A 25734-nucleotide genomic window follows, 5' to 3' on the forward strand; every position below is an offset into this window, starting at 1 on the left:
GGCTTAGAATAGATCCCTCATGGCCTTCAAAAGGAAGCAATCTTGCTAACATCTTTTTTTTTTTTTTTTTTTTTTGAGACAGAGTCTCACTTTGTTGCCCAGGCTAGAGTGAGTGCCGTGGCGTCAGCCTGGCTCACAGCAACCTCAATCTCCGGGGCTCAGCGATCCTACTGCCTCAGCCTCCCGAGTAGCTGGGACTACAAGCATGCGCCACCATGCCCGGCTAATTTTTTGTATATATATTTTTAGTTAGTCAATTAATTTATTTCTATTTTTGGTAGAGACGGGGTCTCACTCAGGCTGGTTTCGAACTCCTGACCTTGAGCAATCCGCCCGCCTCGGCCTCCCAAAGTGCTAGGATTACAGGCGTGAGCCACCGCGCCCGGCCTCTTGCTAACATCTTGATCTCAGACTTCTAACCTCCAGAACTGCAAGAAAATAAACTTCTGTTGTTTAAGCCACCCAGTTTGTAGTACTTTGTTACGGCAGCCCCAGCAAACTAATGCACCAGCACTGCAGTCTTTTGAGGGACACATATATTTTAGATTTAATTCTTAACACCAGAAATATCAGATTCTCATTTTCTTACTAAAGATATTTTCTACAAAAGGCCAATCAAATGAATTTTTGACTAATGCCTTCGATGATGCAGTCATTCAACAATATATGCTGGAGGAAGTCTGAGGTATTGACTAAACACATGTGGTTTTGAATGCAAGAATTAAATGAATAAGCTCTCAAATAAAATATTAGTATCTATACTTAGGTGGCCAGAAAACTGAGTCTTTCAAATAGAAGTTATTCATTAAAAGCAATAACATATGCAAATTTTACTAAAGGCTAAGTAGGTAGTAGAGGAGGCAGTAAGGTGGGAAGTGGGGATGAAGAGAGATTTGGATTATGGCAGAGTTAAGAATATATATTCTCTAGAGAGAAATGATAAGGGTTAAAAAAAATAGCAAATTAAAAAAATTTAATAAGAGAAAAAAATATATATATATATTCCATATATTCTGTAGTGAGACTACCTCAATCTGAATTCTGGCTCTAGCTTATACTAGAAGTACAACTTTTAGCTACAACATTACAACAACTTTTAAAGTTTTGACTTTAAGCTAAAAGTTGTACTGCTACTAAAAGCTAAAATGCCTTAGTTTCCTTCACTACAATAATACTTTCATAGACTTAAAAGGATAAAATGAGTTAAATGAAAAGGCTAAATTTAACAGTAATTGAAGATAAAATAAGTACTCATTGTTTGCTATTATGTCACTTCATTCCATAATAACTATAAAATTAATTCCAGTGGACTTTAGTGTTACTAAAGATTCTATATAAGTATTCACTTGTTTGATTACATTCACCATGTAAAAAATGATACCCCTTATCCACAAATCTTGGAGTTGTATCATGTACAAATATTTTACTCCCATTGAATTTATCTTTTTTTTTTTTTTTTTTTTTTTTGAGACAGAATCTCGCTTTGTTGCCCAGGGTACAGTGAGTGCCGTGGCTGCAGCCTAGCTCACAGCAACCTCAACTCCTGGGCTCAAGCAATCCTGCTGCCTCAGCCTCCAGAGTAGCTGAGACTACAGGCATGCACTACCATGCCTGGCTAATTTTTTCTATATATATTAGTTGGCCATTTATTTTCTTTCCATTTTTAGTAGAGATGGGGTCTCGCTCTTGCTCAGGCTGGTTTCGAACTCCTGACCTTGAGCGATCTGCCCGCCTCTGCCTCCCAGAGTGCTAGGATTACAGGTGTGAGCCACCACGCCCGGCCTATTCCCATTGAATTTAATTCTGGATTGCAAGAGAGTAGTTTTACTCTAAAATAAGTCAACAAAGAATGAGAAGAGACATCATCTTCAATACAACAGGGAAACAGTTACAACCACAAGCCAAACTATGAAAAATATCTATGAGTTATAATAAAATAGGTACCCAAATAAGGAAGGACACTGGGGCTTGTTCAGATCCTAGGAAGGTTACTGAGTGACCTTGTGTCATGTGTGGCATGTTTTTGTGCATGACCATGTGTTCCTTTCTCTTTGTGTCCTAAAGTCCTTAACAATCTTTTAGATGATCTACAGCTGTCTGGGTAATCCACAGGCAAAGCCTCCTATAGAATTCTAACCTCACATTATAGAAAAACAAGGTGGAACAGAAGTAGGTGGAACTAAAGTAGGAATCAAGCAAGCACCTTTATTATTTTTCAGCCAGATGAGGGAGGGTAACAGCTAACCACCAGCAAGAACCACCTAAGAACCTACTGACCTAAAGAGCTGCTGAGCCATCCCAACTACCTGTAGTACATCAATAACTAAAGGAAGCAACACTGCTAAGGCTAAGAGAAAAATATTTGGTTTGACAGCTATTTGAACAAACATAATTGATGCTCACCTTTTGTTCCTTTCCTATTCTTTAGCAAATGGCTGTTCTGGAGAGAAGCATATTCCTCAAAGATATATAAGAATCTGAAAGCATCACAGGACCAGGACAAAAATATATGAAGCAGGGTAAACAGAAATACAGTTGAAAAAAATTATCCCAGGAAACAAGAAGATGAATTCACATGAGTTACTGTATATATTCAAATTCAGAGAAATTAAGTTCTGAAGAGACCGCAAAGAAAAGTTATAAAAAAAGAAGAGATAAGACAATGCAAAGAGATAATGAGAGCTAGCAGAGAGTTAACAAGTTTTCATTTGCCTCCAAACATGCTACCACCTCATGGCATTTCTACTCTTCTTTCAATTTCCTCCAAATGTCTGCCTAGTATAAAAAGCTGGCTCCCTCACTTTCTTCAGTTATCAGCTCAAATGTCTTATTACCACTGAGTCTTTCCTGAAAACTCATATAAAACAGCAACTGCTTCCCATCCCACAAACTATTCCTTTAATTTTTCCATACCAATTATCACTGTAAGACAAACTATATATTAATATGTTTACTTTTTACTATCTCCCCAATGAAAACATAGGCTCCATGAAGGCAAAAATTTCATCTATTTTATTCACTGTTGTACCTCTCAGCACCTAGAACAGTGTCTGACACACAGACATACTCACCAAATTATTTGCTAAATGAATGAAAAATAGGTATAAGGAAATAACCTAAAACTAAATGGAAAAGACAAAATTGTAATCAGAGGAAAGCTGATAAAGACAAATGAAGGAGATCTAACTTAAGACGTTATTGGTAGAAACACACATGAACATAAAATATTCAAATATTTACTAGAAGATATAATAAATGAAATAACCTGAATTTCAAAACAAACTGCATATTCACATTATGTCTCAGTAAAAATAAGCAATAGATTTAGCCTAGGGAAGTTATTATTGAATTTCAGGGACAAAGAATTGATTCCTATAGGCATCAGGTACAAGAGGCAAGTCACTGTCATGGTGGAGGGGGGGCAGCATTGGGAGATGGACACAGTAAGCAGAGAACAGCTTGATCCAACACTTTCACCCAATGCTAGAAAACTGGAGTAACAGCTATAAAATTGAGAGAAGGCACATGACTCAAGAATTTTAAAACTAGCCAATTTAATCTTCAGTTAAATAAAAAAGCAATAGTTTCAAATAAATAAGGTACCAGGGAATATGACCTTCATAAGTTCTTCCTGAAAATGTAAAAACAAAACTACTTGATGATTTTCATTCAACCAAGAGATTAAAAAAACAACAACAAAAACTTAGGAAAAGGGAGGCTATAGATATGGACTGTGTGCACACATTTGTGCAAAATATGTGAGAATTATGGTTATAGAATAGAATGTAAAGTTTTAATTCTTGACAATAAATACACAAAAGAGTGAAACAGACTAGAGAACATATAAATGTCCTTGTTTTCTAACTTTTCATTGTAGGAAATCAGACACAATCAAATCTTGAAATATGAACTTGGGAGGAGATGGCCCTATAGAACGATCTCAACCTTTTTATAGTCTTCATTTTTCATTTTAGAGAAATATATTTGGAGAACATAAAAACCTTGCCATGGATATCAGAATAGTTTTTAAAATATAAAATTATAGTAATTGATTTTATTGCATTTGTATTTATTTGTTTATTAGACAGAGTCTTTCTCTGTCACTTGGGCTAGAGTGCAGTGGCATCATCATAGCTTACTACAACCTCAAACTGCTGAGTTCAAGCGATCCTCCTGACTCAGGCCTCTCACGTAGCTGGCATTACAGGTGTATGCCACCAGGCTCGGCTAATTTTTCTATTTTTGTAAAGATGGGGTCTTGTTCTTGTTCAGGTCAGGCTGGTTTCAAATTCCTGACCTCAAGTAATCTTCCCAACTTGGCCTTCCAAAGTGCTAGGATTACAGGTGTGAGCTACCTCACCTGGCCTGCACATTCTTATTGAAGCATATCATGACTTTTATACAATGCAAGAGCTGAATGGGAGTTATTTCATATTGTTTAACTTACTTAAGATTATATCAGTTAAGGTTAACCTAATTACTATTATAATAGGTTGTACTATTGTAATGATTAACATGACACATAAGAGCAATCTATCCTAAACGTTTCTATACTAGGTTTTCATTACTAAGTACAAATAAGTTAGCCTAATTTTGTTGCCTACTTTTCTCTCCATGTATTTTGTTGTCTTCTTTACCTTGAGAATTGATCAGGTCAAACATTCAGTTTCTATCCTAATTTATAACTTGATTTCTTATAAATTCATTATAAGGCTTTTTTGATGAGCCCAGAATTTAAAATCAGGGATATGGATATCAGTGAGTCTAACTTGGCCCTCAGCAACTACAGCATTCAATCCAAATTTAAGTAGAGCCCTTGAAGTAATACTATGGAGCTTTCTGAGTCTATATACTTATACTGCCTGAAGATTACTCTTCTGATATTTATTTTGAACTAAAATTTGGATATGATCAGTCTTTTCACTATCTTGCTGTTCTGTAAATCTATTTCCAACATATAGCTTAAAATTCCTTTTCTTTTTTTTCTTTTTTTGTTTTTTTGACACAGAGTTTCATTCTGTTGCCCGGGCTAGAGTGCCATGGAGTCAGCCTAGCTCACAGCAACCTCAAACTCCTGGGTTCAAGCAATCTTCCTACTTCAGCATCCCAAGTAGCTGGGATTATGGGCGTGCACCTCCATGCCTGGTTAATTTGTTTTTTTTTATATTTTTAGTTGTCTGGCTAATTTCTTTCTATTTTTAGTAGAGACAGGGTCTCGCTCTTGCTGAGGCTGGTCTCGAACTCCTGACCTAAAGTGATTCTCCTGCCTCCGCCTCACAGAGTGCTAGGATTCCAGGCATGAGCCACCACGCACAGCCCAACATATAACTTACAATTATTCAGTTAGCTTATATTTGTTGACCTCTAAACAGTATAATGTATTTTCTCTTTTCCTCTAAAACTGTTCTCATTAACTTTCAAAGAGTTGACAGGAATTTTAAATTGACACAAAGTGAATGAACTGAAGAAATATCCATCAAACTAAAATTCTTCCTGGCTTAGGCTTCCAAATACCTTCTTCTGGTTCCTTCCTCAACTATATAAAGTTTTATTTGTTTTTTGAGACAGAGTCTTGCTCTGTCCCTCTGACTAGAGTGCAGTGGTGCCATCATAGCTCACTACAACCTCAAACTTCAGGGCTTAAGTGATCCTCCTGCCTCAGCCTGCTGAGTTGCTGGGACTATAGGTGCATGCCACCACATCTAATTTTTTTACTTTTTGTAGAGCTGGCATCTTGCTCAGGCTGGTCTTGAACTCCTGACCTCAAGTGGTCCTCCCACCTTGGCCTCCCAAGAGTGCTAGGATTATAACAGGTGTGAGCCACTGTGCCCGGCCTATAAAAGAGTATTTTTATAGAGGGCAATGGCAGTTATTCTCTACAGTGTAAACTCTGACTCACGTCTATAGGAAACAGATCATTTGCCTTCTTTCCATTTTCACTTACCTGATCCCCTTCAGCTCTAAACTCATACCCCATCCCAACCTCTCCCATTCTCACTTCCATTAAAAATTTGAGAAACTGAGGCCAAAATATAAACAATTTTCTGAAAAGAGGCCAGGCTCAGTGGCTCGTTCCTGTAATCTTACCACTCTGGGAGGCTGAGGCAGGAAGATCATTTGAGGTCAGAAGTTTCAGACTAGCCTGAACAAGATTGAGACTCCATCTCTACCAAAAAAACAGAAAAAATTAGCTGGGCGTGGTGGTGTGCCTGTAGTCCCAGCTTCTTGGGAGGCTGAGACAGGAGTGAGACCGGAGGATTGCTTGAACCCAAGTTTGAGATTGCAATATGTTATGATGATGCCACTGCACTCTACCCAGGGTTACAGAGCAAGACTCTGTCTTAAAAAATACTTGAAAAAGAGACAGACCCTAAACTTAAATTGCTGTAATTATACATCTGTTCAGTAAGTATTCACTCAAGAGTCTATAATCTATTCAGCATAAGCACTGTAAATAAATATGCTAGGGAGGCCAAGTGCATGGCCTGCCTACCTACTTGGAGTTTACATTCTAGTGGGAAGAGAATGACAGTAAACAAGTTAAGTATAATTTTAAAAGGAAGTCAGATAACAATAATCACTAAGAAAAAAGATAACAAAGGAGAAGGGGACTCGGTGGTGATAGGGTGATAGTACTTAGAAGAGACATCTGAGCAAGGACATGGAAAAGGTGAGGGAATAAGTCACGTGGCTGTCTGAGGAAAGGTTTGAGGCTAAGGAAACAGAATTTCAAAGACCCATAGATAGAAGAAGGCCAGTGGGGTTAGAGCAGAGAAGCAAAAATGAGAAACTGAAAGAAATTTGGGATAAGGATAATGTACAGCCTTGAGGCTAATGTAAAAATTTAATTTTTTATTCTGAGAACTGTGAATAACTAAATTCATTTAGAACTTTATTTTTCCTTTGAAAAATAGCTATATTAGCTATCTTACCTCTTGAAGTTGATACAATAAGGATTCTTCAAAGGCAAGTTGAAATAGCTTTTTACACATGTCCCATGGTTATTTGTATACATGATTTTTACTTGAATTATTCAAAAGAAGCTAAGCATTCTTTCAAATGCTTATTTCTTTTCTTTTTTCTTTTTTTTTTTTTTTGAGACAGAGTCTCACTGTGTTGTCCAGGCTAGAGTGAGTACCATAGTGTCAGCCTAGCTCATAGCAACCTCAAACTCCTGGGCTCAAGTGATTCTCCTGCCTCAGCCTCCCAAGTAGATAGGACTACAGGCACGAGCTACTGTGCCCAGCTAATTTTTTCTATTTTTAGTTGTTTGGCTAATTTCTTTCTATTTATAGTAGAGATGGGGTCTCACTCTTGCCTAGGCTGGTCTTGAACTCCTGAGCTCAAGCAATCCTCTCACCTCAGCCTCCCAGACTGCTAGGATTATACAGGCGTGAGCCACCATGCCAGGCCTCAAATGCTTATTTCAAAGCTGACAGCTCGATACTATCACACTCATCAGTGAGGCTCATCTGACTATCATACTTATAAAAATCAGGATGTCAACCTTCTACAACTAACTAAAAATTCTTGTTGCAAACATTTACTTTGCAACAAGAAGGAAGGGATTAAGTCAACTTTGAGTGTTTCAAAAGTTCCTCTTGGGTATAAAAATTAAAAGCGAGAAAAAAAACCCTCCATGTTGGATCATGTTTATGACAAAATGAAAATAAAAAAATAGAATTTTGTGTTAAAATAAAAAAAACATAGCACTGGAGTTCTTATCCAAAGTCCTAGACATAAACTAACTGTAACTGTATTGTTTCTAGCACAGCTAATCCTTAACATATAAAAAGTAACTGTTTTCTTGGAGAATGTTTGGGAAGAAAATTTCATATATAAGCCTATGTCCCATCAATTCATATTATTAAAGATAAGATGCCTTAAAGGAAATAGGATTTTTCTTGAATCTTGTCAGTTCTTATCTCTAGTAAATTTCAGGTGAAAAGTAGTGAGGAGCTAGCATCCACAGAGGAGCATACATCTTCAAGGAAGTACATTAGAGGTAAAATTACTAATAAATAAACTAAAAGGATATTAGCTGGATCCACCTTTAACCATGTTTAATTTTTTTTTTTTTTTTTTTTTGAGACAGAGTCTCGCTTTGTTGCCCAGGCTAGAGTGAGTGCCATGGCGTCAGCCTAGCTCACAGCAACCTCAAACTCCTGGGCTCGAGTGATCCTTCTGCCTCAGCCTCCCGAGTAGCTGGGACTACAGGCATGCGCCACCATGCCCAGCTAATTTTTTTATATATATATCAGTTGGCCAATTAATTTCTTTCTATTTATAGTAGAGACGGGGTCTCGCTCTTGCTCAGGCTGGTTTTGAACTCCTGACCTTGAGCAATCCGCCCGCCTCGGCCTCCCAAGAGCTAGGATTACAGGCGTGAGCCACAGCGCCCGGCCACCATGTTTAATTTTATATGATCATGACATTTCCGTTATAATAGAAACCAGACTTTTAAAAAAATGTATTTTAAAAATTTTATGAATTTACAATGGCAAAATTCTACTTGGACTACTATTTAGTGAGATATTCATACAAAATTTCTCCTCTTGAGCTCTCCTTCCCACAAAATATCGAAGGAATGATACTATTGCTCCAATTTTGTCATGCATGTATCCGTGCAATCTGGCAACACAAGCTCACTTCAACTGCATATATCCTTTCCCAAAAAATATCATCACAATAATCTGGCTATAACAAAAATATTTCTAAGCTCTGTTGGACTGCCTGTTTTAGAACTGTAGACAGTCTACCACAATAGGAGCTATTCTGTAAGAGATAGTTCTAACATTACTTCATTTGTGAAGACTTATAAATAGTTTAGAAAAGATTAAAAAATTAAGTACAATTTCCTAAAAAGCATTTCTTTAGGCCCTCAAATAGGGTTAGATAATAGCTATTTAAAATGCAGAAATGTTGCTGGCATTGCCTTCAAAATATATCTATTATCAGACTATTTCTTACTACCTCCACTATTGCACTTAGTCTGAACCACCATCACCTCCTCTTTCTCGAGAATTAGAAACTCTGTGTTCAATGAGATCTACTATAATTACTAAATATAATACCCTACATAATGCTTATCCCACCCCCATATCCTGATCTATCCTTTCATTATCATTTACCATTTTACTATAAAATTTACTTGTAGTAGATTGCCTGTTTTTCCTCGTCAGAGTACAAAGCTCCAAGAGGGCAACAATTTTTGTTTTGCTTTTTAAAGTACTCTAAGTACCCAGAACAGAATATGTGATTGGTAGCTTATGAGACAAATATGAAGAACCACATCATGCAATAATCAATTATGATTGAGAAACATTAATTATGACAAAAATATATACTATGTGTCCTTATTACACAGAGGTTACCATACCAGATAAAATAAGCAGTTCAATGATTTCTGCATCTCCAAGATAGGCAGCAGCGTGCAATGGGGTTCTCTTTTCATTGTCCTGTGATGATAAGGAAAGGTGGAACGTAAGTTTTAAGATAAGGTTAATTTTAATACAGTTTAAATGGGGGGAAAAAGATTATGAACTATCAACTTATTACTTCCACTAGTCCAATCTGCAAGTCCCATTAATAAAATATAGGGCATTTCCCTGGTAGGAAAAAAGCCTAAAAAAAAATTTTGGTCTCAAAATATTGGTGTAAGGTACAGCAAAGGCCCAGTGCACTGGCTCACATCTATAATCCCAGCACTTTGAAAGCCCAAGGCAGGAGGATTGCTTGAGCCCAGGACTAGCTTGGGCAACACAGCGAGACCCCCTGTCTCTACGAAAAATAAAAAAGTTAGCCGGGCATGGCATGGTGGTCCATGCCTGTAGTCCTAGCTACTCAGGTGGCTAGGCAGGATGATTGCTTTGGGTGATCCCAGGAGTTCGAGGCTGCAGTGAGCTATGATTGCACTATTGCACTCCAGCCTGGTAACAGAGCAAGATCCTGTCTCAAAGAAGTAGAACAAAGAATAATAATAATAATAAAATCTAAAATGACAAAGAAATAGCTTCTCAGACTTTATTTGAATAAAGATGCCTAAGCTGCTGATATATATATATATATATATATATATGCAAGTTTCTTTTACTTCATATACTCTTTTCTTTTTGCCAATGTATTTCCACAATTTTACAGTTTAGAACTGTTGACCTAATTAAATAAAATAAATCTTAACAAAACAAAAGATCTGCTTATTGCGATGTTTCCACAGGAGTACCTGTATAGTGGCAGAAAATACTTCTGGGGATTTGAAATTATCCTTTAAAGCATCTTAAGGTTTTTCTTAATGTTCATGCCAGTTTTGCTTTTATCTCCAAAATATATGCATGCCTGTTTTAATGTAAGAAATACATATTCCTCCAAATCTTCTTTCAGGAAGAGAAGCTACATTTAATGCACAGCTTCATGGACCTTGTACCTAAAAACAACAATGCTTTCCAGTTTAAGAAGCAAAGTCTTAAGGTAACATCATATTTAAAGATTTTAATTCACATCTACAACCTATCTAAAGTTACAATAGAGTATTGTTCACTTGGGTGCATTTGAGAAAACTATTTATTCAGAAATACTTATATTGAAATTTCCATCCTTCATTTTTGATGAAGGCTTCTGTGACTAATTGTTGTTTTCCACTATGTTCTTCCTTTGACCATAGGAATAAAATTTTAGCTGGTCACTCAGCCACCCAATGAGGAAGTACATCCCTAGCTTCCCTTGAAGTTGTTTTGTATTGATCAATAGTATATGAGTGAAAGTTAATGGACATAATTTCCAGGTCATCTTCAACTTAAAAGCCAACTACCCTAGAGCTGGCCTAAGTTTCTCATTTCCCTCAGGCTGGAAGGCAGATGTGAAACTGAGCCAGCTTTGATCATGCTGATGTAGGCACACTGTCAAGCAACAAGTTCCAGGAATGATCTTACAGAACAAAGTTGTCCCACTAGTTTGGACAACTGACTTCTAGACTATTCAGAAAAATAAACTTAATAGGTATTATATTTTGAGGTCTCTTACCATATTAGATTACTATTACAGCTTCAAGATTTAAATGAAAAATTTACCCCATTTTGTAATAATTTTCTGGTTTGGGAATCCCTTCATTACTCTAAGAGTAGTTGGCTGACTGAGAATAAATAGGGGAAAAAAGAAACCTGTTAGGTAAAAGAGGGGTTAAATATCCAAAGGTAATACAAAAAAGGCTTAGCTGTAGTATATAAAGGTATTATAAAGATGTATATAACATATATCACTGGTCTCTTTATATATAACTTTATATATATATATATATATACACACACACATATATCACCTATATCACTGGTCTCTTTAAACATTTCATCTTATAATTCTAATATATTTGTGATATTATTTTTGTCCTTAAAATAGTAATAAGTGTTCCAATAAAGAAAGGTTGGAAAAGTGCTATTAATGGTAAATTGTTTAGGAAGCTAACAGTTATTGTCTAACCACAACTTACACGTGACCTTGCTTTATATTCCAATATATACCCCAGGAAATAATGCTCTGCACAGAAATTATTCAACAAATAGTGGTTGAAAAAACTAACACAGAACCATTAAGATAACTGTGTTCTAATTTAGTCACTTTTTTATAAAAAAAAAAAAAAGGATCCTTTGCCTAGGCTTTTATAGTGTTACTTATTTTTATACCAAACTTCCTAGAGTGTTTAAATAGGATCAGATCTAGTGGAATTGAGAAACTGTATCTACTACACAGGATAAACCACCCATACAGCATGACAACACAGAAAATAAGTCATTTGTGTGTCAGAGATGTCTGGAATCCTATGACTCAATGCCTCGTAATGTGTTTTATGACTCATAGGAACATATTTTGTTCCTCTTTACAAATCAAATTGAAGAAAAAGGAGAACATAAAGCTGGTTAATTTTGAAAGAATAAATTTACATATTTTACTACAATTAAATATTAAAAATTAGGCAATAAAATATCTAAGATTCCTTTCAGCAAAATATACTAAAATTAAAAAGTGACTATCTCCTTATACTTAGTAATTCTATTTCAAAGTTCTTTAAGCTTTTATGTGTGCAGATAAAATGATTAAGCATATTTATTGAATCATTATAGGATGCAAAATGTTGGAAACAATTTTTTTCCTGAAAACAATTTAAATGCCTACCAAATGGTTACCTAAAATTATGAAACACAAGAAATTCTTAATCTTTAACTTAACTGATTTAACCAATAGTCTTGGTTTTTGAAGTAAAATTTATGATGACTTTGGCATACTAAATACTTTGACTAGTAGTCTACCACTAATAAGCTCACACATTTTTGCTCCCATGGCAGGGTGTGTTTATCAAGGATAAGATGTGGTTGGTACCACAACTGTTTGTGCTAAGTGTATTTGCTATGATAACTAATGACTTATATGAATAGCATTTAAACTGATAAAATAGGAATGAAAAAAGCAAGTTGTTTCTGTGATCACTAGGTTGAATACTACAGAAAGACTTAGTAAAAGCAAGCTACCAAAGAAAGGAAAGTGCTACTGAACTGGGTATAGCTGATACAATTGAAACACTAAGGCAAACAGTAAACAGTAAAAAATCTTAGGAGTTTTACTCTAAGATTGTCTCTTAAGGGTCTAATTTCTCACATCACTTAAAGAAACCTAAAATGGAAGTTACAGATAATGGATTGTGAGCATGTTCTAAGCAAGGAAGAGGACATTAAACTCATTTGTCAGTAGACTCCACACTGTTAATGAAAAAGCGTTGTTCCAATTTCAAAAATATTAGCTATTAAATACAGTCACACTGAAATGTTTAGAGATTTACTTTTTACAATTCCCAACTACCACTTGTGAACATATCAATGAGAGGTCTTCTAGTTGTACATCTTTAAAATGAAATACTGTGCTTCCAATTTAAAATAAGTAGCAGATCTCAATGTTTAGTATCAACGAAAATCTCTAAAGCAGTGTTAAATGAAAAATGCAGGCTCAGAGCCACTGTGTATATAAAAGGTTCTACACACACTTACGCTTGAATATACATAAAATATCTCTGGAAGAATACTCAAAAAAAGAATACAGTGATTGTGGGGAAGAAAGACGGTTGACTAGGGTTTGAAGTATAGGAGTTATTTTTCATTCATTGTGGTCTTCTGTACTATCTGCAGTTCATACCATGTACATGTTTTTGAAAGTAAAAAGAAAAAAATTAAAACCTTATTTCAGGCTGGGTGAGGTGGCTCACGCCTATAATCCTAGCACTCTGGGAGGTCGAGGTGGGAGGATTGTTTGAGTTCAGGAGTTCGAGACCAGTCTGAGCAACAGTGAGACCCCTGTTTCTACTAAAAACAGAAAGAAATTAGCTGGACAACTAAAAATATATAGAAAAAATTAGCCGGGCATGGTGGCACATGCCTGTAGTCCCAGCTAGTTGGGAGGCTGAGGCATAAATTTGCTTGAGCCCAGGAGTTTGAGGTTGCTGTGAGCAAGGCTGACACCACGACACTCTAGACCTGGCAACAGAGTGAGACTCTGTCTCAAAAAAAAAAAAAAAAGAAAGAAAAAGAAAAAAACCTTATTTCAATAAACTGAGAAGTATTTTAATAAAAATCCTAAAAGCAATTTCCTATACCAGGTTTTTACAGTACTAGGTGCCCAATTTTTAAAAAACTGTTGTCTAGTAAGTTTATTTTAGAAACCATTATATCTCAATGTAGTCTTCCAAAATAATCCCAACTAGAATTATTAAATACAAAGACATAAGACTCAAATAAGTTTTCAAACTCAATCACACATTTTGAAGTAAATACATTTTTCTTATAGTTCTTACATAAGTGCTATGACAGATATTTTCTATATAAGATTAGGACTATAAAAAAATGATTGCCTGCCCACCTTCCCCAAATAAAAAGAAACAAAAAAGAGTGCTAGCTCTTATGAGCAATTATCCTGAAAGAGAGAAGATGAAACTCATTAGAAGGGTTAAATGAGATCAATGATTGCTAATCACAATCACTGGAGTTGGGTCATAGTTACCAGCTAGGCCAGCGAAATACCAAAGAATTATATAAGTGGTTGAAAGATGAGAGTTTCTCTGTGGTGATAGAACAGTTCTGTATCTTGAATATGGTAGTGGTTATACAAATCCATACATAAGCCAAAATGTCACAGAATTACACATAAAGACATTAACACACACAATCCCTGCCCACCAACCATCAATGGGTGCTTGCAAAAACTGCTGAAATCCAATAAGGTCTGTAGTGTAATTAGTTGTACTGTGCCATTTATCAATTTCCTAGTTTTGATAATGCACACAAGATGTCACCATTGAAGGAAACTTGCTGATACAAACATGAGACTGCTATGTACCATTTCTGGAATTTCTGATGCATTTATAATTTCTTCAAAATAAGTTTTTAAAAAGTGTTCAGAAACACCCTGAATTATACCTTGTATGTTGTGTTACAGTGAACTCTGGAAGCAAGCAACAAACACAACACCAGGGAAGGTTAGAAAACGTAGGAAATAGGCTGTGAGAAAGCAGAGAATATGGTGGATTCAAGCACAGGACAGGAAAAGAGTTAGATATATGAAGTGTCTTAAATCAAATCTGAGAACTGAGACTACACTTATATATTCTCAACATTTTCTGTGGAAGCTTTAACTTAAAGCAGATTTCAAGATCAAGTATTAAGAGGATATATATGGAGTTAGAGAATAGGGAAGTTACAAATGGCAAAGTGACAGAAAGCAAGACAGAACATTTGTTCAAGACAAAATACTTAAAAGTGACTCAGAGAATTCAACTATTTACATGGACTTAACCACAAACTTTTATGGCAATGACTTAATTTATAATTCTACCTTTCTCCAGGTCTTGAAAGTGTTCATATATGTTAGGTGTAACACCTGAGGAAGAATAGTAGTCACAGCAACCACAACAACTAACACTTATCTAGTGCTTACTTTAAGGTAGGAATGTTTTAAGTACTTTACCTCATAGGATTAAGTATGTGAATGCATTTCCTTATTTTATGGATAAGGAACCAAAACACAGAAGGGTTTAAGGAACTTACTCAAAATGATATGGAAGTTGCAGAATCAGGATTCAAGCACAGGCAATTGGGCTCTAGGGTGTGTTGTGAATATATTATGCTGCCTCTATTTTTAATGATCCACTGTTTAACCATGGTCTTCTTAAAACTAATCATTCTCCCTCAAAACATTCTGTGGCCTGACTTCACCTTTTCTTACTGATGGTGGCACAGTTTTCTCAGTAATTTTTTCTCTCCTTTCTCTTATCTTCCCCATTTACACTTAATGATCATTCACTTTCTTGCACCTATCATGTTGGCTTTTTCTTTTATTCCTATTGCTATCAGAGCAAAACTGCAGGTAATGGTCCACAGAAGTAAGCTGGACCTGCCTAGGACTTACCACTCTTCTCTTCCCCCTTTGTAAAACAAGTTAGGATTGCCCAGCTGTTCTCAAGACCTGCACTCTCAAGGGAAGCCCTATGTCGAACCCTCAGCCTTGGGGATATAGCTCTGTAGCATACTGATGAATATCTGTAGCTCTAACAAATAAGAGAACTATGGCTTACTTTAGTCCAGAAGCGATGCTTTGTACTCGTACAGCTATTTAGGAGAATCCTTTTTGTTAACTTCATTTTAAAATTCACTATTAACCTTCTAGGACCTTATCCCTCTCATTCTCAAACCATGTTAGAGATCCAACTGGCTTACATGCCAGAAGCTTACCACATTAACTGCCATGTGAATTGTTTTTTTTTTTTTTTTTTTTTTTTTTTGAGACAGAGTCTCGCTTTGTTGCCCAGGCTAGAGTGAGTGCCGTGGCGTCAGCCTAGCTCACAGCAACCTCAAACTCCTGGGCTCGAGTGATCCGTCTGCCTCAGCCTCCCGGGTAGCTGGGACTACAGGCATGCGCCACCATGCCCGGCTAATTTTTTATATATATATCAGTTGGCCAATTAATTTCTTTCTATTTATAGTAGAGACGGGGTCTCGCTCTTGCTCAGGCTGGTTTCGAACTCCTGACCTTGAGCAATCCGCCCGCCTCGGCCTCCCAAGAGCTAGGATTACAGGCGTGAGCCACAGCGCCCGGCCTGAATTGTTTTTAATTCACACTAGTTTTGAGCCTGAGGCCTCATGAAGCAAAACCTGGGCAAAACCCTGCAGATGTTTTCATGAAAATCTTAGTTGTTGATGTTTTATTGTTATAATTAATATTGACAAATTAATTCTAAAAATGTGGATTAAATGAATGTAAGTCAATAAATTTTGTTTTTCATTAAATTTTTCATTAAATTAGAAAGCATTGTTTTATTTTTGAAGTTTTTATCCTATTTTCATAGTAAAACACCATGGCCCCAAGGAAATTTTTTTTTTCTAATTTGGCAGTCAATGTGTTAAACCTGGAAGACAATTTTACTTTCATTATATCATTTGCTACTCTACTCAATCACCTTTAGTGGCTGTCATCATGATCATAAATCTCCATTCTACCTCCTGTACCTGATATTCAAAAGCCACTAACCTATATAGCTGGAACCACAATTTTTATTCCTATTGCAATTTTTATTCCATTAACAGAATATACAGCACATTTTCATCTTTACACATATTTCCTTTGGCCAGAATGTCTTTGCCCTACCCCAATCTTGTCTACCGTTCATGGCCCAGTTCAATTTCGTCCTTCACAAAGTCTTCAGGACCATGTCAGTCCACTGAGATTTCTCTATCTAATACTATTACAACACTGTAACACTATTATCTGCACCACATGTGTGGAATTCTTGTTAATGCTCAATTTGGGGTTTATGTCATGGCTTCATAATTAGGTAAAAGTAGTTAGATAAAGCATAGGCCATGCATGGTGGGTCATGTCTGTAATCCTAGCACTCTGGGAGGCCCAGAGAGGAGGCCCAGATGGAAAGATCGGTTGAGCCCAGAAATTTGAAGTTGCTGTGAGCTAGGCTGACGCCATGGCACTTTAGCCAGGGAAACAGAACAAGACTGTCTCAAAAAAAAAAAAAAAAAAAAAAAGTATTTAGATAAAGCAAACTGTCTATACTCACATAATATCTGGTTAAAGTTACATACCTTACAGGTACTAGATGGGCTTTAACAAATTAAAATGTTAGTAGAGAATATCTGCCATGAATCAATGATACTCTAATGTGTTGTAGAGGTTTCTATATTGATTTTTGGGTATGTGAATGAAACACATTCTAGGACTACCTCTGACAGACATCTGTACATAAGCAAATTAAAAATCAGTTATAAGATGTATGTTATGATTCTTTTACCACAAGGAATACTTTGAAAATCTTTGTGGATTAAACAGATTATAATATGAAAAACCACTAGCATTTAGCAGAGCAATGTAACTTTAAGTAAAAATTAAATAGTCTACTTCTATTATCATCCTTAATGGCTACTATTTATTGAACCTGTGTACATCAGACAGTGTTATTGGGTATAAGTGTTAGAAATCTAACTTGAAGGGGTGCAGCAGCCAAGTTACAAGAACAACTGGAATCAAGAACCTGAAACATTCAGGACTCTGTCTTTTGTCTCTATTTTTTCTCTGTGCATTAGCTTCTTTTTCTATCTTCACCAACACGACCATTTTCCTCATGGTAGGAAACAAAGCCATCATAGCTCTTAGAACTTCAGCAGCCCAAAGAGACTTAATTCCAATATCTCAGAAGAGTATTCTGATTGGCTCAATTTGGTGTTCACCAAATTTGCTCATCAATTTGATGCTCACTTCTCTGTCAATCAACTGAAAGCAGAGGAAGATTAACATGGCAGTTCCCATAGTAACCATGCAGAATGGGGAGAACTCAGAAAAGGAAGGCAACCCTACAGATCTTTATTAAGTGCTAGGCATTGCATAAAACACATGACACACATCTTGCTTACTTTGCAAAATTATTGTATAGTTTATAGCAGGTTATTATTCCTAAAGATGAGGAAACTGCCTACAAAGCTCATGCTCTTTCTTAACCAAAACACTATACCAACAACTGATCAGTTAAATGTAAGGAATTAGTTCAATCTATCTAATTATTCAAAGCTTAACCAGTTGTAGATTCCCTTGGGAATCTTCAAAGCAGCAAAGCTGCTGCCATTAAATTACTCAGCAATTTGAGCTGGTGGCTGTGCTTCTCTACACTTAAAAAAGGTAAAATCTAGCTTATTACTTCTAAACATGGGGGGGAGGTTTACCATTATTGGCCTATAAACTATGCACTTCCATATTCTAAAGGAAGTTCTTTAGGCTGCAAGGAAATGATACCAGAGGAAAATGTGAAATTTCAAATATCAAGGAAGCACAATTAAAATGATAAATATCTCAGTAAATGGAATACATCATTATCAGAAAATGTTTAAAAATATGCATGACTATTGAGAGCAAAAAATTTTAACATCATCTGGGAAGAAGTTCAACATACATTTGCCTCTCAGTATATATGGAAGATTGGTTCCAGGAACCCCACATATACCAAAATTCACACATAGTCAAGTCCTGCAGTGGGCCCTGTGAAACCCACTTATACGAAAAGTTGGCTTTCTGTATATGTGGTTTTCGCATCCCTTGAATACTGTATTTTTGATCTGCACATTTGGTCTGTGAATAAGTGGACCTGTGCAGATCAATCCTGTGTTATTCAAGGGTCAACTATATTGTATTGCATATACATACAACTATACTGTATTATACTGCATAGCAACTATAACAAAGCAGGAAGAATAAGATTTTTTTTTAAAACCTGACATGGCAAAATATTAACTCTTAAGTAGACTGTGAAAAGGTACATCTTTCAGAATCTACGTAGACTATATATGTATTTTTTAAATTGTTGTTGAGATAGGATCTTACTGTGTTGCCTGGACTAGAGTACAGTGGTGTCATTAGAGCTCACCGCAACCTCAAACTCCTGGAATGAAGTGATCCTTATGCTTCAGCCTCCCGAGTAGGTAGGACTACGGTGTGCACCACCATGCCTGGTTAATTTTTCTACTTTTTGTAGAGACATGGTCTCACTGTGTTCCTCAGGCTGGTCTCAAACTCCAGGCTGTAAGTGATCATCCTACCGTAGCCTCCCAAAGGAATGTGTATTTTATACTCGCTAGACGAGCTATTAGAAAAATAAACAGATACATAGTCAAAAAGACAAAAAATAACTTAAAACACATACAAAAATATATCCAAATGATCCATAAGAAGGAAAGGGAGAATAGAGAAACAAAAATTAGAGGAACAAACCAACCAAAATAATAAAATGATAGACCTAAATCCAGCCATATTAATATATATGTCAAATGTAAAAGATCTATACACACGAATTAAAAGACAGATTCTCATTCTAGATACAAACAAAAGACCTAATTATACACTATCTATAAGAAACCATTTTAAATATAATGATATAGCTATGCTAAAATTTTAAAAGGGAGAAAAAGATATCATGCAAATACTAATCACAAGAAAGCTAAAGTGGCTATATTAAGAGACTCCCTGGCCTTGCATGGTGGCTCATGCCTGCAATCCTAGCCCTTTGGGAGGCCAAGGCTGAAGGATCACTTGAACTCAGGAGTTGAGACCAGCCTGAGGAAGAGCGAGACCCTGTCTCTACTAAAAACAGAAAAAATCAGCTGGGATGTGGTGGCACGTGCCTATAGTCCCAGCTGCTCAGGAGGATTGCTTGAGCCCAGGAGTTTGAGGTTGCTGTGAGCTAGACTACCACCACAGCACTCTAGCCTGGGCAACAGACTGAGACGCTGCTTCAAAACAAACAAACAAACAAACAAAAAACAACAATAGAACCCAAAACAAGGAAAATTATGAGCTGTAAAGAGGGACATTATATAATAGTAAACAGGTGAATTCACCAAAAAGACTGACAATCCTAAAGTATATTCATTTAATAAAAGACCTTCAAAGTAGATATAAGCAAAAACTTATAGAAATATAGGGACCCAGTGGGGCTGGGCGAGCCTGTAATTCCAGCTACTTGGGAGGCTGTGGCAGGAGGATCACTTGAATCTAAGAGGATGGGACAAAACAGGATGGGATGGGATGGGATGGGAAATAAATGGAAAAAAAAAATAGAGAATCCACAATTATACATAGAGAATTCATTATTTCTCTCCCAGTAATTGACAGAATAAGTAGAAAAACCAGCAGATATAGTTGACCTGAAACAACATTATCAAGCAACTGGACCCAATCAACATTTATAGAACACTTTACCTAACAACAAAAGGATACATATTATTTTCAACTGCACTTGAAATATTCATCAAAACAAACCCTATTTTGAGCCCAAACTCAAACCATAACACATCAGAGTAAGCTGAAATCATATAAAGTATGTTCTCTGACCACAAGAGAATTAAATTGCTAATAATATACCTAGAAAATCCCCAAGTATTTGTAAATCAAATACTTCAATAGTAAAGTAGAATAAAAGTAGAAAATCACTTCTAAATAACCCATGTAAAGAGGAAGTCTCAAAGAACATTAGAAAAAGTTTGAATGAAATGACAATGAAATACAAAATACCAAAATTTGTGAGAAGTTAAAGCTATATTTAGAAAGCAATTTATCTATTAAATGCTTGTATTAAAAAAGAAGGTCTCAAATCAATAATTTAAGCTTTCACTTAAGAAACTAGGAAAAGAGAGCAAAATAACCACCAAACAAGTAGAAGGCTGGACATGATAAAGATAAAAAATTAATGAAAGTGAAAATAAAAAAACAGAGGAGATTAATGAATCCAATAGCAGGTTCTTCGAAAAGATCAATAAAATTGTTAATCCTCTAAGAATGACCAAAGAAAAGGACCAGTATTTGGACTAAAAGTACATTATCAGTAGAAACTCCAAATACAGAAAAAGATTAAGGGAATATTATGAATAATTCTATATATATAAATTCAACTATGTGGATGAAAAAGACTAATTCCTTACAAGACAAAACTTACTCAAGAAAAAAATAACCTGAAGTTTCACAGCTATCAAAGAAGCTGAAACCATAAAACTGAAATGCCAACAAAGAAAACTCCACTCCCAAATAGTTTCAAAGGCAAACTCTACTGAACATTTAAGGAAGAAATAATACCAATTTGCACATTTTCTTCTAGAAAACAGAAGAATTTCCACTTTGGAAATCAAAATTATTACCCTGACAGCAAAACCAAAGATATTACAAAAAACCACAGACTAATATCCTCTCCATCAACATAAATATTCTCATTTAAATATTAGCAAATTGAATTCAGCAATATATGAAAAGGGTAACACATAACTAGAGTTGTAATGGAATAAACCAACTAGAGTTTATTCTGTGATCACAAGTCTCATTCAACTAATATAATTCAATGTATTAGCAAACTGAGTAAGAAAAGAATCATAATTATCACATTTAACAAAACTTAACATCTGTTCATGATTATAAAAGGCTCAGCAAACTTAGAAGGGAACTTTCTTAACTAGATAAAGGGTATTTACAAAAGCCTACAGCTAACATGAAATTGAGTGGAGAAAGACTGAATTCTCTCCTTCCAGGAATGAGCAAGGATGTCTACTCTTGCCACTCCAAGCTGTAGTCAGTAAAATAAGTTAAGAAAGAAAAATTAAAGGCATATCAATTGGAAAAGAAGAATAAAACTGCCTCTAGTCAAAAATGGCATGTTATTAGAAAATTCCAAGGAATTGACAAAAAAATCCAAGAATGAGTTTAGAAAAACTGCTGAATACAAGGTCAATATACAAAAAGCAATTGGATTTCTACAGATCAGGAATTAACAAAGGGAAGTCAAACATTTTAAAAACTGTACCATTTACAATAGCACCAAAATGTAAAAAGAAGGGGAGAAAGAAAAGAAGGAAAAGAAGTACTTAAGTATAAACCTAACAAAAACTTGCAAGATTTGTATGCTGAAAACTAATCAAAGTATGCATGAAACAAATCAAAGAAGACCTAAATAAATGGACAGAAATACCATGTTCATGGATTGGAAGACTCACTATTGCTAAAATGCCAATTTTCCCCAATTTGATGTATAGATTCAATGCAATCCCAATCAAAATCCCAATAGGATTCCTTATAGATATGAAAAAGCTAAAATTTGTGTGCAAAGGCAATGAAAACAGAATAGCCAAAACAATTTAGAAAGAATAAAACAAAGTTTGGGGCCTCACACTGTATGATTTCAAAAACTAACATACAGCTAAAATAATCAAGGCAGGGTATGAGAAAAAGGACAGAATCAGAATAGAGTCCAGAAATAAACCCACACAAATATGATTGATTTTTGACAGAAGTACAAAGGTGATTCAATGTAGAAATAATCTTTTTGACAAATGGTCCTAGATATCCATATGCCAAAAAAAATGAACCTCAATCTCTACCTAACACCTTATATATTAACTCAAAAGAGATCATAGACCTAACACCCAAATATAAAATTATAAAACTTTTAGAAGATAGGAGAAAACTGTGGGTTGGGCAAAAAGTTCTTAGCTGCAGCACTTGAAGCAAAATCCATAAAAGCTGATGAATCAAACTTCATCAAAATGAAACTTCTGCTCTGAGGAAGACACAATGAAAAGGATAAAAATATAAAACACATATTGAGAGGAAACATTTGCAAATCGCATTTCTGACAGAGAACTTGAATTCAGAATATACAAAGAACTCTCAAAACTCAAAAATAAGAAAATCATATAACAAAATATGGGCAATTAAATTGTGCTGGGACAATTTGGTAGTCATTTGGAAAAGAAAAAACCAAGAACAAAAACACAAACTCCAAACCACTACCTCACATTATATGCATAATTTAACTACAAGTATATTATTAAGCTAAATATAAACAGCAAAATGTTAAAGCTCTCAGATATGAATATGGGATATTATCTTTATGACTCAAGTTAGAGAAAGACGTCTTAAGACATCAAAAGCATTAACTATAAAGGAAAATACTGAAACTTGGACATTAAAATTAAGACCTCATGTTCAATGAAACTATAAAGAGTTTTGAAAAGGCAAGTTGGAATAGGAGAAGGTATTTGCAACACACATAAGCTCAAAAAGGGCTTTTATCTAGAATATATAAAGAACTGCTACAAATTAATGACACACAGCAGTCATTTTTTACTTCATAGTTCTATAAGGCAGAAATTCAGGCATGATGTGACTAGGTTCTCTGCTGAGGGTCACCATAAAGTTGAAATCAAGGTGCTGAGGAGCTGTGTTTACCTGGAGGCCTGATTAAAGAAGAATCTGCTTTGAGGCTCACTCATTCAGGCAATATTCATTCAGTTCTTCGTGGTTCTACGACTAAGACTCCTATTTTCCCTCCTGGCTGTTAACCAGAGGTCACCCTCTACTCCTACAGCCTAGAATGCCCAAGCCTTTGCCACATGACTCCCTCCATCTTTTTTTTTTTTTTTTTTTTTTGAGACACAATATCGCTTTGTTGCCCAGGCTAGAGTGAGTGCCATGGCGCCGGCCTAACTCACAGCAACCTCAAACTCCTGGGCTCAAGCAATCCTCTGCCTCAGCCTCCCGAGTAGCTGGGACTACAGGCATGCACCACAATGCCCGGCTAATTTTTTCTATATATATTAGTTAGCCAATTAATTTCTATTTATAGTAGAGACGGGGTCTCGCTCTCGCTCAGGCTGGTTTCGAACTCCTGACCTCGAGCAATCCGCCCGCCTTGGCTTCCCAGAGTACTAGGATTACAGGCGTGAGCCACCGCGCCCGGCCACTCCCTCCATCTTTGACACCAGCAACAGAGAATATGCTTCACATCAAATCCCTCTCATACTTCTAATCTCTTACTCTCTTCGTTTCTGACTCTAGATTCAGATTTAAAGAGTTCATGTGATTAGGGCAGGCCCATCTGGATAATCTCACTCTCCTGAAGTCAACTGTGTGCTATGCCAGATGACATAATCGTATCCCATCATATTTACAGTATCATAACTTATATAGGGGACCATCTTAAAATTCTGCCTCTCATAAGCAGCAGCCTGAAAAAATGAACAGAAGTTTAAGATGAGGCAAAGGAGTTGGAGAAAATGTGGGTATAAATGATATCTGGAGTAAGGAAATAACATCCAAGGGCAGGTAGAAAAAAGCTTGTATGTATGACTGGACGTGCTATCCCAGGATCCAACATGGTAACTGGTGCATATTATTAGTCAAAATGAATCAAAGTACCAAATCAAACAAGCAAGTATTTACTAAAGAGCTTATATGCTTATAGCTACAAGAGAAAAGATGAGAAATTTTTTATAATGCTAACCTACTACACAGAATTTAGAGGTGAGATGCCAGGGGTTACAACATAGACAGAAAACCAAACTTGAGAAAAACAAAATTAGGCTCTTACAAGAGATCTCTCCTAAGTGGAAGTGACCAAATCAAATAACTCCAAGTTTTGCATCATCTGTAATAGAGTTGATTTAACTATCTGATCTCTAAGATTGCTTTTCAGTGCTGCTAATTCTACAAATGAAAGGTATGGTTCTTGCCCTAGGACAAATCCATGTGGGAATCTTAGAATCTAGTTATTAATTCTTGTTGTAATTTAGATATTGCTCTATAATTAATATTATTAAAAAGACAAATACACAGAACATCCTATTCTAAGTACTGAAATTATTCCATTCTATAAATTTAGCAGTAAATACTCCTAAGGCTTATTTGCTTCTTACAATACAAAATAAAACACCAAAATTATACATCAAAAACAGATCCTGTAAGAATAAGAGCAAACAGGAGTACCATCAGCCAGAAGGTAAAATAGGAGTTCCCCAACTCCAGTCCCCTTCAATAGAAACCCAACTAGCAACTCTCCATAGACAAGAATATCTTTTTATTAATAAATATCCCAAAACTCAGGAGTGAGGCTAAGACATCCCCTTGGACCACAGAACTGAGAAAAGTCATATTAGAAGAGGAACAGTTTCATTTTGACTACATCACCTCTCCCTCAATCTGGTAAAGTGCCACACAGAAAGGATTTTCCTCGGCCCATGGTTTCTACAGTAGGAAGAGAGCTGGAGGCAAACATCAGCTTCCCTAGCATCTTGGGATGTGTCACAGAAGGCTGACTTCTGTCTTGTCCCATGAGAAACACTGGGGGTACTGACAAGCCTAGATCAGCTGGATCAGTGACAATGAAGGGGGATGGACATCACAGCAACAAGCGTGAGGACTTTGCCAATTTCTCTGCATTCTGGCTGAGGGAGGTGTTCCACAAGTGAGACTAGCCAACAGCATCACTCTGCAAACATGTTTAACAGGTCTGTCATGCTTGAGTCCCTAAGCCAGCTTATCCTCCCAGTTTCAGTGCTCTGCTTATGGCTATTCCAGACCAGGAGGGCAAATTAATGGCTGCAAATATCTTCATAGGGGAGCATCTGGCTCTTTGTGAACCCAGTGGCCTAGCAGGGACCCCACCCAACCTTGGAGCTCTATATAAGGCTTCCTCAGGCCAAGAGGCAAGTCCACATCCACACATCTGTAGAGCATAGCCTCTGGCCCTGCCTGTCCCAATGGATGAACAGTGACCCCCAGAGACCTCACCCAGCTTTAAAGCCCAGTCTGCAGCCCTGCCCAACTACAGATTCCTAACAGCAATACCATTCTGCCAGGGAAAATAGTCTGCAACTCTGCCCAATC

The 25734-nt window shown here is 36.2% G+C and overlaps 1 protein-coding gene across 6 annotated transcripts in view; it reads right to left on the reverse strand.

Moving 5' to 3' along the window:
• The window catches only part of ANKRD28 (ankyrin repeat domain 28), a 180690-nt gene that overhangs the window by 73520 nt on the left and 81436 nt on the right, over positions 1-25734 (reverse strand). For 5 of the 6 annotated variants that reach the window (XR_012920527.1, XM_020288906.2, XM_020288917.2 and 2 more), the window contains one exon: positions 9380-9458. Coding sequence is in view for 3 of the 6 variants with exons in the window: in XM_020288906.2 (XP_020144495.1) it covers positions 9380-9458 (79 nt within the window). In the remaining 3 variants the exon portion in view is untranslated. Of the gene's footprint in view, positions 1-2403; positions 2533-9379; positions 9459-25734 lie in introns of those variants that run through there. The other variant, XM_020289052.2, reaches the window with a different exon arrangement.

Source organism: Microcebus murinus, chromosome 1 (assembly GCF_040939455.1).
Source record: "Microcebus murinus isolate Inina chromosome 1, M.murinus_Inina_mat1.0, whole genome shotgun sequence".
Taxonomy (NCBI): domain Eukaryota; kingdom Metazoa; phylum Chordata; class Mammalia; order Primates; family Cheirogaleidae; genus Microcebus; species Microcebus murinus.